The following is an 18,597-nucleotide window of genomic DNA, read 5'->3' as shown; positions in this document are numbered from 1 at the left end:
ACCCCTACTTGACCCTTCAGGTTATGACTTTCAACAAGCACGGGTTAGTTTGGCGCAGATATGTTGTACTGCCAAGTTATAACTGTACAAAATTTGTGGCGAGACAAAATGGTCATTTTCACTTCCCTGTTTGGACCCTTGTGCATCAACAGGTTCATCAGGCACCTGAACGCGTGTCTTAAGGCTCCCCCGATGCAAGTTTGAGGTCAATTGATTTTTTCCCCTTGGGAGAGGAGCCTGTGTAGTAAAAAGGGCATTTCCTGTTCCCAGCAGCGGGCGCCAGGCCTAACAGGTTATATTTCAATGTAGTCGTGTTTAGGCTAGGAAACCTCTCATACATACCACATATGAAAAAGACTGAACCTTGAATCAGAGAGTTATTAGTCATTTACTGAATTTGGCGTGTTGCCAAAAAAAGGCCGACTTTGCAAGCTCTCCAAGGTCAGGCCCATGAATAAAAAAATCATTAGTTTGATAACTTTAGATCTCATATGTCTCATGAATAGTCTCACCAATTTTGAGTCAGATCGAACTAACTCCCTAGGCGCCAGTGGGTGCAAGAGACTTTTTGGAGCAGTTTTGCACAAGGTATCGACTCCCCAAATTTCGCTCTTCGTTGAAAAAACCTAACAGGAGAGGCCTTTTTGAAAAATTTTGAGGGGGGCACTGTTTGGCAAGGTTGCAAAATTATCGAAATTTGCGCTAAGTATGTACAGTATCAGTAGTAATGCACCTGTACAGTTTGGTTAGACATGGTACGGGGCATATTCTTTAGCATTGATGTTTTCGTCAACGATGACGTAAACTCAGATATTTCATAGACGAACCATTTTTGTCATCGCGGTGAGGAGATGATATCTAGCTGAAACCGTGTCTCGGGTAACTTCCTTTAAGCTAAGCTTTGCTCTAGGCTTGCTTGTTTTGAAACAAGTGGTAAGATTTGCTTTCTTATCTTGGCAAGAAAGAAAATGCAATGTTGCTTTAGCCTTTAACTTGTAGTGTTAGCATCTGATTCCATTAGCATTAGCTTCGGCGAGCAAGAAACACACCTTTCTCATCAGAATCCGAGTCCGAGTCCACCAGGCTTTCATCGCTGTCAAACTCATCATCTTCCTCCCGACCTTCCTCGTCCTCTTCCTCCTCCTCATCGTCATCGCAACCGCTCTCCTCCTGCAATGGAGACATGACGTCCTGTCCGCAAAGATCAATAATATTAGGCATGCGTCTTTGTGCCTCCGTTCTAAATCACGTTCAAGTTACCTCTGCGTGATTGTCGTCTGAATCAATCTCGCCGTTCAGTCCGTTTTCTCCATTTTGAGCGACGTCGCCATTCTCGTGGTTGTGTAACTTAACACGTTTTTTCAAACCTTTCTCCATTTCTGGACTGGAGGATGGTTAAAAAAAAATAGTAACTTTAGTAAAGTCAAGATGTGAAATAATGTTCGTAAGTTATCATCATTAGAGTCGTCGATTATAGAGCCCCGAAAGGGTAAAAATTAATCAATAAAAACAACATTTTGATACCAATCCTGCAAGCAGGACTGAACGTGCCCTTGCAGTTTGGGCCACTGGGACGTCACGCAGCTGAGGGTGGTGGCAGATCGTCCCCCAGGAAACCTGCCTCTTTTTTTGTTTGGAACCTCTTTATGAGTTGTGGGCATGGTGGAAAGAGATGTTTTTGTATATGCTGAGATGTGAAATATAGGTGAAAAAACCCCTATTGAAGAGTGTCCAACAAAAAAGGAGGCGCTACTGAGCTGTGCAGCCACGCCCTTATTCAAAATGATAAATGGGAGTCTTCTAATTGGGTCAAGTCAACCAAGTGTACCAAATTGTTTGGCTCTATGTCTGCCTAAGTCCCTGTCGATTGACTTCCTTTTAATGGTGAACAAAGGGTCGTCATAGCAACAAACAGAGACATGTAGACATGGAACTTAAAATATCCATCACCGGGTCGCGGTTACAGCAGCTTTAGCAGGAAAGCCCAGACTTCCCTCTCCCCAGCTACTTCAACCAGTTCCTCTGGCGGGATCCCAAGGTGTTCCCAGCCAAGAGACATAGTCTCTACAACATGTCCTGGGTCGTCCGCAGGGCCTCCCACTGGTAGGACATGCTCAAAACACCTTTCCAGGGAGGCGTCCAGGAGGCATCCGAACTAGATGGGGCCCGGCTGGGCACAGCCCGAAAGGGCAATGTTTGTCCCCTCTCCATGGACTCACCACCTGTGGGAGGGGCCAAGGGGGTCCGGTGCGTAGGGAGTTGGGCGAGGGCCTTGGTGGTCCGACCTCCAGCTACAGAAACTAAGTCATGGGCATTAAAATGTTGCCTGGCTCTGCCAGACTTTTCTCCCTGTATTTTTCAAACACTGAGAGAAATAGTCTGGGAACCATCCCATTAACAGCCTTTTCGAGCAGGTACAAAATCAATCGACAAATCAGATTCGTTTATTTGCGTGACGTGCTCTTAACGAGCAACGTCACTCTTACGCGTCGGAAGTCATCTCTACAACAAAGCTGACAGGAAAGCCGAGAATATGTTCCAATCCACGGTAAAATCAGTTTTAAATGGCCAAAAACACATCGACACGAGTCATTGACAAGTCTGTCCCGCGCTAGCCATGTTGAATAAACTCCGCTCTCCTCGTACGTTTACTTCCGCGCGCAAGTCCCTCGACTGCCCTCGTCGCTTTAATAACGTGACGTCTGCCCTGCCCGTCGCTGATTGGTCCACTCCGCTGTCTGTTTGCTGTGGTTTTCTCCGCCCTGGAAATTGTATCCGCGGGAATGGTGGCCAGACTCAATAGCTGGAACAGCGGTGAGTCTGGTGTACCAGGCTAATTAAAATGTAGTATTACAAAAGGTCTTGTGACTACACTGACCAACCTAAACGGAAATGGACATGTATCAGTAAAATGAGTGACTTTCTGTTGCCACTAGCTGGCGCTGTAGGGCTAATGCAAATGACCTCTACAAGTCCTTTCAGGGTACGACTCTCACCAAGCACGGGGAGTTTGGCGCAGATATGTTGGACTGCCAAGTTGTGACTGTTCGAAGTTTGTGGTGAGACAAAATGGCGACAGTCATTTTCACAATCCTGTTTGGACCCCTCTGCATCAACGAAACCTCAATATTTTTCATCAGGCACCTGAACACATGTCTTAAGGCTTCCCTGATGCAGGTATGAGGTCAATTGATTTTTTTTTTCCCTTGGAAAAGGAGCCTGTCTAGTTAAAAAGGGCGTTTCCTGTTGCCAGCATGTGCGCGAGGCCTAATGGGTAATATTTCAAAGCAGTTGTGTTCATGCTGAGATACCTTTTATACATGCCAGACATAAAAAAAAAAATAAGACTGAACCTTGGATCAGGGAGTTATTAGTCATTTACTGAATCTGGCATTTTGCGCCCCAAAAAAGGCCGACTTTGGCACCCCACCCAGGCAAGGCCCGTGAATGGAAACTCGCAATTTTTATAACTTTAGATCTCATATGTTTCATGCACAGTCTCACCAATTTTGTGGACGAGCCAACCAACTCCCTAAGGACCAATGTCCTAGGCACCCTGTAACTTGATATAAATTTCACATTGAATCCAAAATATCCTATTGGCTTTGAAATATGGGTGCAAATTATCGAAATTTACGGCATGTATGTTCAAATTTTGATGAGTTTTCAAGCATGTTAAGGCCTCCAAATTGTCCAGTTTCTTTTGCCATGAAGTTATTACTAGGCCCGCAAGCAGGACTGAACGGGCCCTCGCAGTTTGACACAACTTGGACGGCATGCAGGTCAAGAGTGGTGGCAGAACGTCCTCCTTGCATCATCTTATGAGAACCTGCTCGAATCTTGTCAATTTATTTTTTTCCCTTGGAGGAGGAGCCTGTCTAGTAAAAAAAAGGGTGTTTCCTGTTCCCAGCAGGGATGCCAGGCCTAATGGGTAACATTTTAATGCAGTCGTGTTTAGGCCGGGGTACCTGTCATACAGGCCAGATATGAAAAAGACTGAACCTTGGATCGGCGAGTTATTAGTCATTTACTGAATACTGATAGAATTTTTTTTGTATATTCTGAGAATTCATACACACACCTAGGTGAAAAATCCCCTATAAAAGAATGTCCTACAAATTCACATAAACTAGGAGGACTAGCTGTGAATGCTCATATTTCAGTGGGAGGGGAAGGGGATGGCAGCCTGTTAGTTAACTTATTTGGCGAAAAATAAACTGGTTCGGCCCCCATGAGATCTAATTGCCATAAATGCAAACCAAAATGAGTTTGACACCCCTGCACTAATGTCTCCATTAGTGCTTTGAAAAAGTTCCCAAGTGTTGCGCTCAACATAAAAAGCAGACACATTAGCGAAGCATTTTTTTCCTCTCAGTCCCATTAGTTCTGCTTTTAGCTATGTAGATTTTATGACCATTTTTTTACCCTCATTTTACAACCGTGCATCTTATCAAATCTTCAAATTCCCCCCATCTACATCCCATTAAATCCCAATTAGCCTTTTGGACTATGCACTTTACTCTCTCACGGCCCAGTGGCTGTCTGAATGAGGCCATTCTGAGCCAAAGCCAGTTTTACTCCTGGCTGCATCCCAATTCCATTCAGGCAGTGACTGCCTAAGTGACCTCTAATGCACCTCTTAAGCTCCAGTAGATAAGCAATGGGAAGGTTTCACACAAGTTATGTAAAAAAAGGGATGAATATGAGGCGATTATATCTTCACCTCATCCTCCTCTGCCTCCTCTCCTTCTTCTTCAACCTCTCAATGTCGAGCTTGGCTCTGCGCAATACGTCCGTCATTTCTGCCTCCATGGACATGGCGGCGGGGGAGGAGCCGGGAGGGTGACCGGGGGCGGGGCTTAGACAGGAGGAAGTGAAAGGTGTGCGAGGGGTGAGACGAGCAGCTTGACATCGCAGTGATTCATTCATTGCCTCGCTCTCTAACAGTTTGGATCTAAGGAAGAAACAGTTGTAATTTCATTTACACGAATGAAGGAGTTTTGGGAATCCAGAGAACATGAAAGAAATATCATTACAAAAAATCCTAAAGACTAAAAACTGATAACATTACAAGTAACTTGTAACTTTAAATTAGGGTTACACAATGTACTACTATGTATTAGTTGCTATACAGTGGTATGAAAAAGTATCTGAACCTTTTGGAATTTCTCACATTTCTGCGTAAAATCACTATCAAATGTGATCTGATCTTTGTCAAAATCACACAGATGAAAAAAACAGTCTGCTTTAACTGAAACCGCCCAAACATTCATATTTTAATGAGGATAGCATGCAAAAAAATGACAGAAGGTGGGGAAAATAAGCAAGTGAACCCTCTACCTAAGGAGACTTAAAGAGCAATTGAAACCAATTTTTACCAAAAAAATTTACGTCAGGTGTGTGCACAATCACTGATGAGTGGTTTAAAGCCCCCCTGCCCACTATAAAACACACAAGTAAGAATTATCTTGATGGGAGGCATTGTCTGATGTGCATCATGCCTCGGTCAAAAAAGCTGTCTGAAGACCCGCGATCAAGGATTGTTAATTTGTATAAAGCTGGGAAAAGTCTAAAAGTCTGGATGTTCATCAATTGATAGTCAGAGAAGTTGTCTACAAATGGAGAGTTTGGCACTGTCGCTTCTCTCCCAAGGAGTGGCCGTCCATCAAAGATGACGCCAAGAGTTCAGCGCAGAATCTCATAGAGGTAAAAAAGAACCCTAGAGTGCCTGCTAAAGACTACAGAAATCACTGGCACAGTCCAATATCTCTGTGCACACAACAACTACATGTAAAACTATGGCCAAGAATGGTGTTGATGGGAGGACTCCACAGAAGATGCCACTGCTGTCTTAAAAAAAACAAAAACAAAAAAAAAAACGTTTTTGCTCATTTAATGTTCGCAAAAAGGCATTTGAACACTCCACAGAAGTTTTGGCAAAATATTTAGTGGACTGATGAAACCAAACTGGAATTGTTTGGGAGTAACACACAACGTCATATGTGGAGGAAAAATGGAACAGCTCACGAACATCAACACCTCATCCCCACCATGAAGCATGGTGGAGGGAGCATCATGATTTGGGGCTGTTTTGCTACCTCAGGGCCTGGACAACATCCAATCATTAATGGAAAACTGAATTCAAAGGTTTATCAGGCTGTTTTGCTGGAAAACCCGAAGACAGCTGAAGTTAAAAAGAGGATGGATGCTGCAACAAGACAATGATCCAAAACACAGAAGTAAAGCCACTGGTGTCTAAAAAAGCATTGTTGCTCATTCAATAAAAAAACAGATTAAATGTGATGGTTCACTTACTTATTTTTCCCTTTTCTGTCATTGCATGCATACGATCCTCATTAAAATATGAAAAACCTATACATGTTTGGGTGGTTTTAGTTAAATCAGACACTGTTTTTCCATCTGTGTGATTTTGACATAGATCAGATCACATTAGACGGTGATTTTGTGCAAAAATGTGAGAAATTCAAAAAGGTTCAGATACTTTTTCATACCACTGTAGCTGTTAAATACGATTGCAAAAATGACTATTGTAGTGCAAGTGAAGTAGGGAGACTCTTTCGTTCTTAAGCTCTGACCTGAGTTCTTCAACCTCCCGGATGTAGTTCTGAATAAGAGCTCCAATCTCTTGGTTGCCTTCACCTTGAGGTCAAGAAGAAAGCCCGAGTCAGTTGGAATAAAATAGGGAAAAAAAACAAATGTATGTGTATTCAAGGGAACCCCGGATTTAAAGACTTGTACGCTCTAACAAGCCACACTTGTTCTCTATTACTAAAATGTGTTATTAGAAACATATATTATTGCCATTGTTGTAAAAATCTATGATATTTAGTACATGTTTTGACATACGGAGGGCACCATGTTATACGCGCGCAATGGACGCTGGGGGTGATGACGCAGTTGGCGCTGGACTGGGAAAATAGCTGTGCTCACTAGCAAGCGAAGCTCGTATGGCAAATGGCAAGATTTTGTCACATTCTGCTGCTGGTAAGATTGTTTTGTTACAGAGCTGTGGGATGAGTTCCCAACGTCGTACCTGCATCCAATTCCAGCTCATCAGCATTGTCTTTAAACCGATCCTAGTCGGCTTGTTGAGATATTGACTTGCTGCCATTTGACAGTTTGCATATCACTTCATTGCTAGCTGAATCATTGCCTTGTTTTTTTTCATTTGTCTGAAATATTGACAGTACTGTCCTGCTCGGGTTCAAATTGGAAGGGCAGAATCGATGACATGTTTATGCAGCTAAAGACTGACACAGTGGTAGCCCGGCAGCGCCGCCCAGTGACATCACTGCCCAATATTTAATACATACTAAAGGTCAACTGATTGATATATCTGGTCAATTTATGGACTTTTTTTCAACAACAAAAAAATAGCCGATAAAAAAAGATTTTGATCAGGCATCTGCGTGGGCAACTGTGGCTGCCGCTGACTGACAGCGGGACCCGGAAGGACCCTGCAGCAGCTTGAAGTCACGCTGCTACAGGACGCTTCAGGCTTGCCTGTTTTGTAACTATTATAAGATTTTTTTTTTTAATCTTGCATGAAAGAATATGCATTGTTGCTTTCGCCTTTTAAGGTGTTCACAGGTAGTCCCCGGTTTAGAAACGAGCTCCGTTCCTGCGCTGGCGATGTAACCCAAATTTCTGCGTAAATCGGAATTAACCCTTTAAATACCTCAAAACACCCTCTAAAAAGAAACTATCCAAAAACATGTATTATACATCATTGTACTGTCCTCACCAAGATATAATATACACACATTTATATAGTAGGAATGATCGGAAATTGGGCCGATCTGGCCATTTTTCAGAGGATCAGAATTGAGTGAAAAGGCTCAGGTTTTTAACTTAAGAAAAACACACACAAAAACAACGATAATAATAATAATAATTTTTAAGGGCTAAAAAGTAACAAAACCATGCAGAAATACAATGGCATTGCCAAAAGAAAAATATATCGGTTTTTTCCGCTATCGTATCGGGACTTGGTATCATCAGATTCTCAAAATCAGGTGACTTGGACTCTGTTGCATAAAATATGCGATCGGGACATCACAAATATATTATATGTATATATATATATATATATATATATATATATATATATATATATATATATATATATATATATATATATATATATATATATATATATATATATTATCGCGTTAACGGACGGTGATTAATTTTGTAAATTAATCACGTTAAAATATTGGACGCAATTAACGCACATGCCCCGCTCAAACAGATTAAAATGACAGCACAGTGCAATGCCAACTTGTTACTTGTGTTTTTGGGAGTTTTGTCGCCTTCTGCTGGCGCTTGGGTGCGACTGATTTCATGGGTTTAAGCATCATGAGCATTGCGTAATTATTGACATCAACAATGGCAGGGTAATAGTTTATTTTTTGATTGAAAATTTTACAAATTTTATTAAAACGAAAACATTAAGAGGGGTTTTAATATAAAATTTCTATAACTTGTACTAACATTTATCTTTTAAGAACTACAAGTCTTTCTATCCATGGATCGCTTTAACAGAATGTTAATAATGTTAATGCCATCTTGTTGATTTATTGTTATAATAAACAAATACAGTACTTATGTATCGTATGTTGAATGTATATATTCATCTTGTGTCTTATCTTTCCATTCCAACAATAATTTACAGAAAAATATGGCATATTTTATAGATGGTTTGAATTGCGATTAATTACGATTAATTAATTTTTAAGCTGTAATTAACTCGATTAAAAATGTTAATTGTTTGACAGCCCTAATATATACATATACTGTATATTACGGCTGGAACAAAAAAATCGAATAAATCAATTAAAAAAAAAAAAAAAAACGATGAATAACTTTGTTGCCAACGAATTTGATGATTGAGTTTTGCCGGCAACTATGAGCAGTCCCGTTTGGGTCCTTGTTTGTGAGGCGTTCCGCATGCCAGTGATTAGAGAAGGAGAGAGAGAGTTCACCACTACACGCAGGTTGAATTGCTGAATCAATAATATTGACGACGTGTCGAGAGTTAGATTGTCTTGGGTCGTGTATGTTGATAGATCCAGTGCCAGTGATTAGCGCAAGAGAGAGAGAGTTCACTGCTACACACAGGTTGTGCTGCTGATCAGCCAGTATGTGATCAGTCATCTATAGTTGCCTATACTGTCAATATTCAAGATGGACCAATGGGTCACCCACTTCATTTCTCAAAGAGGTAGAGGTTGGGCCACATTCATCCTATACAGAACAGATACGTTCAATCCAATGTATCTAGTAAAAATGGACCAATAGGCTGCCCTCACTACAGTGCAATCAGCCCTAAAGGGCTCCTCAATGGCCAATCCGACTTTACCGATTACCCTATCCACCCACATCATCAACAATAAAAAACATAAGAGTGAATTCAAAAGAACGAAACAACAGAAAGTGAAGAAAGAAGCAAGAGGAGTGCACGGACCTGACTTGCAGAGCAGCACGCTGACCTCATTGGCCAGCAGATGTGTGACTCGGGTGTTGAGGTGGTCGATGGTCTCCTGCATGGCCTTCACTCTGAGACGCAAAGTGTCATTCTCTCTTTGGAGCATGGTGTTTTCTTGGTAGAGGTCGCTGTAACCCTCCGAACCGTCCTCACAAGCCACACGCTTTCCCTGCATACCATGAAGATAGTATATGAGCAGAGTTAGGTAGCAACCAGGGGTGTGGCAATACATAGAAATGGTGATATATCGCAATACTTTGTATCCCAAAAGGTTATCCATATGCTCCCGCCAAGAATCGATATATCGTTTTAAAAAAGGTGTCACTGTTTAAAAAATATAGGAACTATAAACATGTTGATACCAACATTTTCCATTTGAATAGTACAGGGGTGTCAGGCCAGAAGCCGCCCGCTACGCAGTCCAATCCGGCACCCTGGTGGGGTTGTTGTGCCTGACAGGCACGTTGTAGCCCATTATACTGTAAATGGACCAAAATTTACAGGACATGGCCGATAAATGCCCCCAAACCCCCCCAAAAATAGTAATTAACCCAGAAATGCCCCCAAAATTGACAGGAAGAGACCTATAATTTGTCCAAAATCAACTGGATGGAACACCAAATAAACAGTAACTGACCCAGAAACGTCCCAAAATCAACAGGAAGTAACTGAAAATAAACAGTAATTGACCCAGCAACGTCCCCAAATCAACAGTAAGTAACCCAAAAAACAGTAATTGATCCAGAAATACTATAAATCAAAAGTAAGTGAGCACTAAATGCACCAAAATTAACAGGAAGTCACCTAAAATTGTCCCAAAATCAACTGAAAGGAACGCTATATAAACAGTAATTGACCCATAAATGTCCCAAAATCAACAGGAAGTGACCCAGAAATGCCCCAAAATCAACCGCAAGGGACAAGTGATCCACCAGAATCTACAGGGAAGTGACCTATAAATGCCCTAAAATAAAAAAGAAATAAGCCAAAATCAACTGGAGTACCCAAAATAAACGGTAATTGATGCCGAAATGTCCCAAAATCAAAAGTGATCCCTAAATGCACCAGAAAGAACAGGAAGGGCCCCATAAACATCCCAAAACCAACGGGAATTGACCCAGAATGTCCCCAAATCAACAGTAAGTGACCCATAATTTGTCCAAAATCAACTAGATGGAACACCAAATAAACAGTAACTGACCCAGAAATGTCCCAAAATCAACAGTAAGTGACAAGTGACCCATAAATGCCCCAAAATAAACAGGAAGCGACCCAAAATCAACAGGAACTAACTGAAAATAAACAGTAATTGACCCAGATATGCCATGAATCAAAAGTGACCTATGATTGTCTCAATATCAACAGGAAGTAACCCAAAATAAACAGTAATTGACAAGTGACCTGTAAATGCCTCAAAATCTTGAGGAAGTAACTGAAAATAAACAGCTATTGACCCAAAATCAACAGGAAGTGACCCAAAGTCGACAGGAAGTCACCCAGAAATGCCCCAAAATCAACCACAAGTGACAAGTGACCCACCATGATGTACAGGAAGTGACCTATAAATGCCCCAAAATAAAAAAAGAAATAAGCCAAAATCAACTGGAGTACCCAAAATAAACGGTGATTGACGCCGAAACGTCCCAAAATCAAAAGTGATCCCTAAATGCACCAGAAAGAACAGGGAGGGCCCCATAAACATCCCCAAACCAACGGGAATTGACCCAGAATGTCCCCAAATCAACAGTAAGTGACCCATAAAGGCACCGAATTTAACAGGAAGTGACACGTAAATGCCAGAAAATCAACAGGTATTAAGAATGTCACACACCTACCACTGAGTTCCATTCTAGGCTTAAATAAGTTTGAAAACAATATGAGTGTGTGCGATTGACTATAAATTGAACAAGGCTGGTTGTGTAGTTACCGTTGTCAGACTCTGAATGATAAACACTAGAAAACTCTATTACATAATCTATGAACAGAGAATCCCTGTCTAATCCGGTGCTAGCACGCAAACATCATTATGTCCAGTGGCAGAAGCCTGTGTTACTTTCAGTGACATCTCATCCCTTATTACCACATCCAGGTCAAGTCGCATTCAACACTGTCCAGTCATGCAGTCAGCTCACTTAACTACATTGCAGGTGACCTAGCAAGAGGTCAAAATGTGGTGATTTGCATTCATCCTTCTGCTATGAATTGAGTTCATCACCAGTGGACGAAACAGGAGGGTGGCAATGAATGAACATTTGCTGCCGTACCTCCCACCTCAAACGGATTGGACGTCAAGTCATTTGCTGTTGATTTTCAGTCGCTTCTTGTTGGTTTTAGGGCATTTCTGGGTCACTTTTTTTGTTGATATGGTGGCATTTCTGGGTCACTTCCTGTTCTGTAACCCCTGTTCTGGAACCCAAAATCAACTGGTGATCCCTCCCACTTCAAACGGATTGAACGTCTATGGCTGTCAATTGCAAGCGACAAGTTTCATTTTAATATCTAATAAAGTAATATATATATCACTATTGATAATGGTATATCCAGTCAATGAGTTCGTTGTGGGTCATTCCAGGTCATTTCCTGTAAGTTGGCAGACTTTTGCTATGCAAGTTAGCCAATTGTTGTAGCATTATATAGCATTTAAGCTATATAAGCAATTGTTGCAAACATTAGCATTGTATAGCATTTAAGCTAGCAGACTTTTCTATGCAAGTTAGCCAATTGCAACAATGCAACAATTGGCTAACTTGCATAGCAAGTCTGCTAGCTTAGATTATAATACAAATAAAATAGAGTACACTATAATATTTTAGCAATTATCTTAGATTAGCAGTATATAGCATTTAAGCTAGCCAACATTTGCTCTGCAAGTTAGCCAATTGTTGTAAACATTAGCAATATATTGCATTTAAGCTAGCTGAATTTTGCTATGCAAGTTAGCCAATTGTTGTAAACATTATTAGATAGCATTTAGTCTAGCGGACTTTTGCTATGCAAGTTAGCCAATTGTTGAATATTTTAGCGTTACATAACATTTAGGCTAGCAGACATTTGCTCTGCAAGTTAGCCAATTGTTGTAAACATTAGCATTATATAGCATTTAAGCTATCAGACTTTTGCTATGCAAGCTAGCCAATTGTCATAAATATTAGCATTATATAGCATTTAAGCTAACAGATCTTTGCTCTGAAAGTTAGCCAATTGTTGTAAACATTAGCATTGTATAGCATTAGGGCTAACAGACTGTTGCTCTGAAAGTTAGCCAATTGTTGTAAACATTAGCATTGTATAGCATTTAAGCTAGCAGACTTTTTCTATGCAAGTTAGCCAATTGCAACAATGCAACAGATGGCTAACTTGCATAGCAAAAGTTTGCTAGCTTAGATTAAAATAGAAATAAAATAAGAGTAGACTATAATATTTTAGCAATTATCTTAGATTAGCAGTATATAGCATTTAAGCTAGCCAACATTTGCTCTGCAAGTTAGCCAATTGTTGTAAACATTAGCATTATATAGCATTTAAGCTAGCTGACTTTTGCTATGCAAGTTAGCCAATTGTCATAAATATTAGCATTATATAGCATTTAAGCTAACATATGTTTGCGCTGAAAGTTAGCCAAGTGTTGTAAACATTAGCATTGTATAGCATTTAAGCTAGCAGACATTTTCCATGCAAGTTAGCCAATTGCAACAATGCAACAATTGGCTAACTTGCATAGCAAAAGTCTGCTAGCTTAGATTATAATAGAAATAAAATAGACTATAATATTTTGGCAATTATCTTAGATAAGCAGTATATAGCATTTAAGCTAGCCAACATTTGCTCTGCATGTTAGCCAATTGTTGTAAATATTAGCGGTATATAACATTTATATTTGCTAGCATTCAAGCTAGCAAGTTAGCCAATTGCATAGCCAAAGTCAGCTAGCTCGAATGCTTTATAATGCTAATGCTAATGGTGCGCAGTGGAAATAATCTGATGCGATCTCAGTTCTTGGCAGAAACATATCGATAACCTTTTGGGATGCAAAGTACTGTTATACAGATTACCATTTCGATATTTTGTCATAGCCCTAATTTCTTTTCGAGAGCTGTCACCATGCTCAACTCAAGTGGTAAATGGTGTTATACTTGTATAGCGCTTTACACTACATCGTCATCTAAAAACTGGTGACGTAGCACCAGGAGCAATGCGGGGTATCTTGCTCAAGGATACTTTGGCGAGTTCACCAGGGCACAGAATCGAACCCATAACCTCTGGTTTGGGGGAACAACTACTCTACCACTGAGCCATGCCATCCCCACTGAAATGTCACAGCTATTTCACTGCTAATGCCACAACGTTGTCACATGCATCTAACTAAGTGATATGTTCTAAGACACCTGTCCCAATCTGGGTACTGCATTTGCAATATTTGCACAGTTACACATTACAGTTACCTACCGAACACCTTCCTCAAATAAAGTCAATTTACCGTCAACCATTTTCTGTTACACCCCACCCCCCAATACCCTTCCCTCTACCACGCACCGCTTTGTACTCCATCAGCTCCATCTGTAGGCGGGCAATCTCAGCACGGAGGGCACTGATCTGCTGGCTCGTCTTGTCTTGGTTCACCACCACCTTGTTCTTGATGTTACGGGCCCGGTTGGCATACTTGAGGGTGTTGAGGGTCTCCATGAAATCCCGGTCAGAGGGGCTGACGCAGGCGATCATCACTGTGCGACTGGACGGAGTCATTTAATATTTTGATATTATGGAGAGTTCTATAATGCACAGATGCAATCTAAATCAGATGCGATGAATTTGTGTTCATTATCAAGTAAAAAGAAAGTCTTGCCCTGCGAGTAGAGCTGATTAAAAATGGAGTCCGATAAATGGCTGCAACCACCAAAGATAATTGAGTCCCGACTACTGTAGTTTGCAAGTGAAGTTGTTGTCAATAATTGTTATATCAGTTGTAAATTGATCCCAATCCGATATGGGACTTCGTGGGCGTATGTCAATACCGATTTAAAATTTACTTTAAAAAAAAAAAAAATGCTGATTGCTGATGTCTAAAGCCGATATTTTAGGTGGCGGCTAAGTTTTTTTTTAAAGCACCTAAATAATTAAAGGAAATATTCATTATAAAAATGTTAGCGTTGTCCGACGTTATCGGGTAGCCGATAATGTCGACACAATAAAAGCATTTTCAAATGATATCGGATAATATCAACATTGTTTTTTCATGTTCGGTTTTGAGTCAAAATGCATGTTGCCTTCAAAGTGAATGTGGAAGCCTTCTGCCTTTGTACAAGGGCTGTACACAACATTGCGGTGAACGCCATCACATACCTGTTGCCTCCTAGCGAGTCCTGTAGCAACCGAGTGAGTTTGGAGTCTCTGTAGGGGACGTGCCCTCCTTTCTTGGTCTGATCTCCTAAAGAACTGATGACATTTCCCAAGGCCAACTACAACATACCCGTAGTAAACACATGCTGTAACAAGGGAACATTAAATCAGCAAAAAACAGAAGAGACAGTTTCAGCCTCACCAGTCCACAGTTAATGGAGATTCCCTCACGGGCTCGCTCTCCGGTGGCTCCGGTGCGTTTAAGCCTCTCGGAACCGGCCAGGTCCACAAAGTGGAACTTGGCCATCAGCGCTTCGTACTCAGGCTGCTCAATGGCACTGGACTCCACACCGTTTAATTCCTCATTCTCCCCCTCACCGTTGGGCTGGCAAGGAGATTGGACGAAAAATGAATACTTTTGTTGATTGATAATATCGGCCGATAAATGCTTTTTGAAATATCGGATGATATTTGTGCTGCTATCGTTTTTGAGATATTAAGATATTAACTTGTGCTGCAACGATTGATCGATTAACTCGAGTGATTTGATTAGAAAAAAGATTAATTAAAATTTTGCTGCTCTGAGGATTCGTTTAATTAAAATGGCGATGTAATGGTTTGTTTGCATTTAGTTTTATGGATCTGCCCAGTAGTGCCAACAGTGGCTATAACATAAATCATCCAACATGGCTGAATCCAGCTGCCCCCGTTAGGACCAACATAAGCTAAGTTTTTTGTTTGAGCTAAAGTTTTGAGTTTTGAGTTGAGTTTTTTTAATACTAGAAACTGCAATTTCTGGAGAAATTACTCTGGGTCTTTCTTGTGTGGAGATACAGATTTTAGCTCCGCCCAGGTTGGTTTGGAGACATTTCGGGGGCGTGGCCTGGTCACATTGGGTCATATGGGAACATTTGGGGGGCGTGGCCTGATCATATCAGGTCACTCGGGGAAGTGGCCTGGTCATATCAGGTCATTTGGGAACATTTGGGGGCGTGGCCTAGTCATATCAGGTCATTTGGGAACATTTGGGGGCGTGGCCTGGTCATATCAGGTCATTTGGGAACATTTGGTGTTTTTTAATATTAGGGCTGAAGCTATCGATTATTTTAAGTCAATTAATGGATGAACTAGTTAGTTCGAAGAATCGAGTAATCGGATAAGGAACATAACAAATTAAAATACCTGAGCCGAGCCTCTAACCGTATAAAAAAATAAAAAATGAGGCTCTAAGTACAACAAAAGAACAATTACATAGCAAAAATCTGCTAGCTTAAATGTTATAAAATGCTAACGTTTTTTTTTTTTTTTTTTTTTTTTTTTTTTTTTTTTTTTTTTTTTTTTACAGTGCTCTTAACAAATGGTTCAAACACATATTCTCACAAAAATCAGCTAAATATACCTACAAAATAAATTATGAATGCATTAATCCCTTCAGACCTGAGCATGCTGCTGAAGGACATGTAAATCAATAAATACACTGAATTTAGTTGCTATTGCCACTTCCGGGAGATGATTGGATGGAACTTTATTCATTGAAAACAAATCTTGAGGGTTAGCACGCCCTCTTTGCTATTTTTGGGTCTTTGAAAATGGCTGAGACAAAACGCAACTACAAAAAGGCAAACGTAAGTGCTCATTTCTCATAAAAAACAATATAAATTTAACATTAAAAACAAAAATAAAAGCATGAAATATCCCCAACCAAAAAAATTGCATTTTGTTCTGGTATTTGAGTAGAGTAAAAATAAGCATCAATATTACAAATTTTGACTAAAAATTTGGGGATTTTTTTTTTTGTTCTTTTGGGGTCCAAAATGTTGTTTCTAACTGATCAGCGACGAAAACAACAGTTTGGACATGAAGGTTATGGTGTCCTGGAAAAAGGGACCCAACCAGACCATTGTGAACATTTTTTTATTTGAAATATAAAGGCAACATCAAAGGCATGCAAATTGGACAAAATAGACCCAGGTCTTATAGGGTTAATTTTGACTGATGTGATGACATCCCGAAGCCCACAGCCCCCACAAAATGACCCCAAAATGCAGCCATTCGTTTATGCTAAGTTTGTGCTGCTATCGTTTATATTATAGATAGTGAGATATAAATTTCAAGGTATGACGTCACTAGCAGCTTTTACGTATCCAACTCCCGAGGCTGACGGAGCGTACCAACTCTCTCAATAACAGAGGGTTGTACCAACAACTAGCTCAAACGTAGGACGAACAAATGGCACCTCTCGGCGTCCATTTTTCAGTAAATGGGGGTCTTGAGATATCAATTTTGAATTATGAATTGACTCGCACCCCCCCTACACCTTCTTCTACCCCTGCCTTGTCGTTGTGATACCATATTTCCAGTATAATTGTGATCCAAATTGATTATTAGAACAGAGAGAGGATACAGAACTTCGCGGATGCATGTTGGCATGAACTTTGACTGGATTTTTCCAGTTGCCTCGGGAAAAGTCTTTTAGTTACGATGCGACAGCGCCGCCATCTGGTGTTGAATCAAAGAGCTACTATTCGTCTATGTTTCAGTTTCAAGTAACAAAGTACATTATCTTTTTTTTTTTTTTTTTTTTTTCCAAAAAATATTTACACATTGCTACCTGCCTTTTCTATCCTTTCAATAATCCTAATCCTTCTTCCTCTTCAGAGATTTATCCACACAAGCAGATTATGATGAAATTCTGAAAAGACTCCCAAAGAATCTCATTCGTCTTTTGCTCACCAATTGTTGCTGTTGTTGGCAGACTCTCATCTGACAGAGGTGGATGGTGAAGATGGCGTGCGAGCGTGAGCTTTGAGCGTTCATCTGCGTGCTGGCGGTGGTGCGGGACAGGGCGCCCAGTTTTAGACACTGCAGCAGCTGCGCGCACAAACACAAAATAACACACTTTTTCATTTATAATGAAGACAAGAAAGCCAAGTATCTTTTTCAATTTCAGCTGTTTAGAATTGTAAACGCATATGACGTTGAAGGCGCACAAAAACACCGTTTTTGACATGTTCCACCCCATAGGAGCTGCCATCCGCCTCACTTATCTCTCAGTTGTCTTCACAGTTGGGAATTACAATGCACGAGACGATACAAAAAAAGAAGAGATGCCGCTCAAGATTTCCTCTGCTTTGATCAAACTGTGTGGTCTTGCCAACCATTTAGAAAATCAGTCTTTTCTAATCATTTTCCATCAAGACCTAGAGTGCTTTTTTTTTCTTCAATGTATTGGTCAGGTTGTTAAAATTGATAATAAGCTGCTGCGGATGTGAATGGGCATTTAAGACATTTTCGACATGAATTTAAGTTACTGGCAGGTGCGTATCGGAAGTAGAAGGACCTCTACGGTCCAGCACAAACCATTTTACTATGCTGGCTGATAATGTCAGACATGAACCTTGTGCTTAGTTTGCCAGTATAACAACAGTTTATGTGTCTGTGTGTCTGTCTGTACAGTATGTCTGTTTGTCTATGTGTCTTTGTATGTGTTTGTTTATCTGTCCGTGTCCGTTTCTGTGTCTATCTATTAAACAAGAAAGATATCTGGCTGTCAAAGAGGTCTAACTTCTTCTAACGAGGCTCCACTCGTTACCTGTATTAATGGCACCTGTTTTAACTCATTATCGGTATAAAAGACACCTGTCCACAATGTCAGTCAGTCACACTCCAAACTCCACAATGGCCAAGACCAAAGAGCTGTCGAAGTACACCAAAGACAAAATTGTAGACCTGCACCAGGCTGGGAAGACTTA

The 18,597-nt window shown here is 40.6% G+C and overlaps 1 protein-coding gene across 5 annotated transcripts in view; it reads right to left on the bottom strand.

The window, feature by feature from the left end:
• Nucleotides 1–18,597, bottom strand: part of kif21b (kinesin family member 21B) — a 159,756-nt gene that overhangs the window by 69,571 nt on the left and 71,588 nt on the right. For 4 of the 5 annotated variants that reach the window (XM_057845038.1, XM_057845041.1, XM_057845040.1 and 1 more), the window contains exons 5-13: nucleotides 17,579–17,716; nucleotides 15,048–15,230; nucleotides 14,849–14,964; nucleotides 14,042–14,237; nucleotides 9,488–9,677; nucleotides 6,597–6,660; nucleotides 4,724–4,954; nucleotides 1,261–1,384; nucleotides 1,050–1,191 (exon numbers count right to left, since the gene is read on the bottom strand). In XM_057845038.1, the coding sequence (XP_057701021.1) occupies nucleotides 1,050–1,191; nucleotides 1,261–1,384; nucleotides 4,724–4,954; nucleotides 6,597–6,660; nucleotides 9,488–9,677; nucleotides 14,042–14,237; nucleotides 14,849–14,964; nucleotides 15,048–15,230; nucleotides 17,579–17,716 (1,384 nt within the window). The remainder of the gene's footprint in view (nucleotides 1–1,049; nucleotides 1,192–1,260; nucleotides 1,385–4,723; nucleotides 4,955–6,596; nucleotides 6,661–9,487; nucleotides 9,678–14,041; nucleotides 14,238–14,848; nucleotides 14,965–15,047; nucleotides 15,231–17,578; nucleotides 17,717–18,597) is intronic. The other variant, XM_057845039.1, reaches the window with a different exon arrangement.

The sequence above is a fragment of the Corythoichthys intestinalis genome, chromosome 9 (genome assembly GCF_030265065.1).
Source record: "Corythoichthys intestinalis isolate RoL2023-P3 chromosome 9, ASM3026506v1, whole genome shotgun sequence".
Taxonomy (NCBI): Eukaryota; Metazoa; Chordata; class Actinopteri; order Syngnathiformes; family Syngnathidae; genus Corythoichthys; species Corythoichthys intestinalis.
Note: the sequence above shows the minus strand (reverse complement) of the source record. Positions and strands in the feature narration are given on the sequence as shown.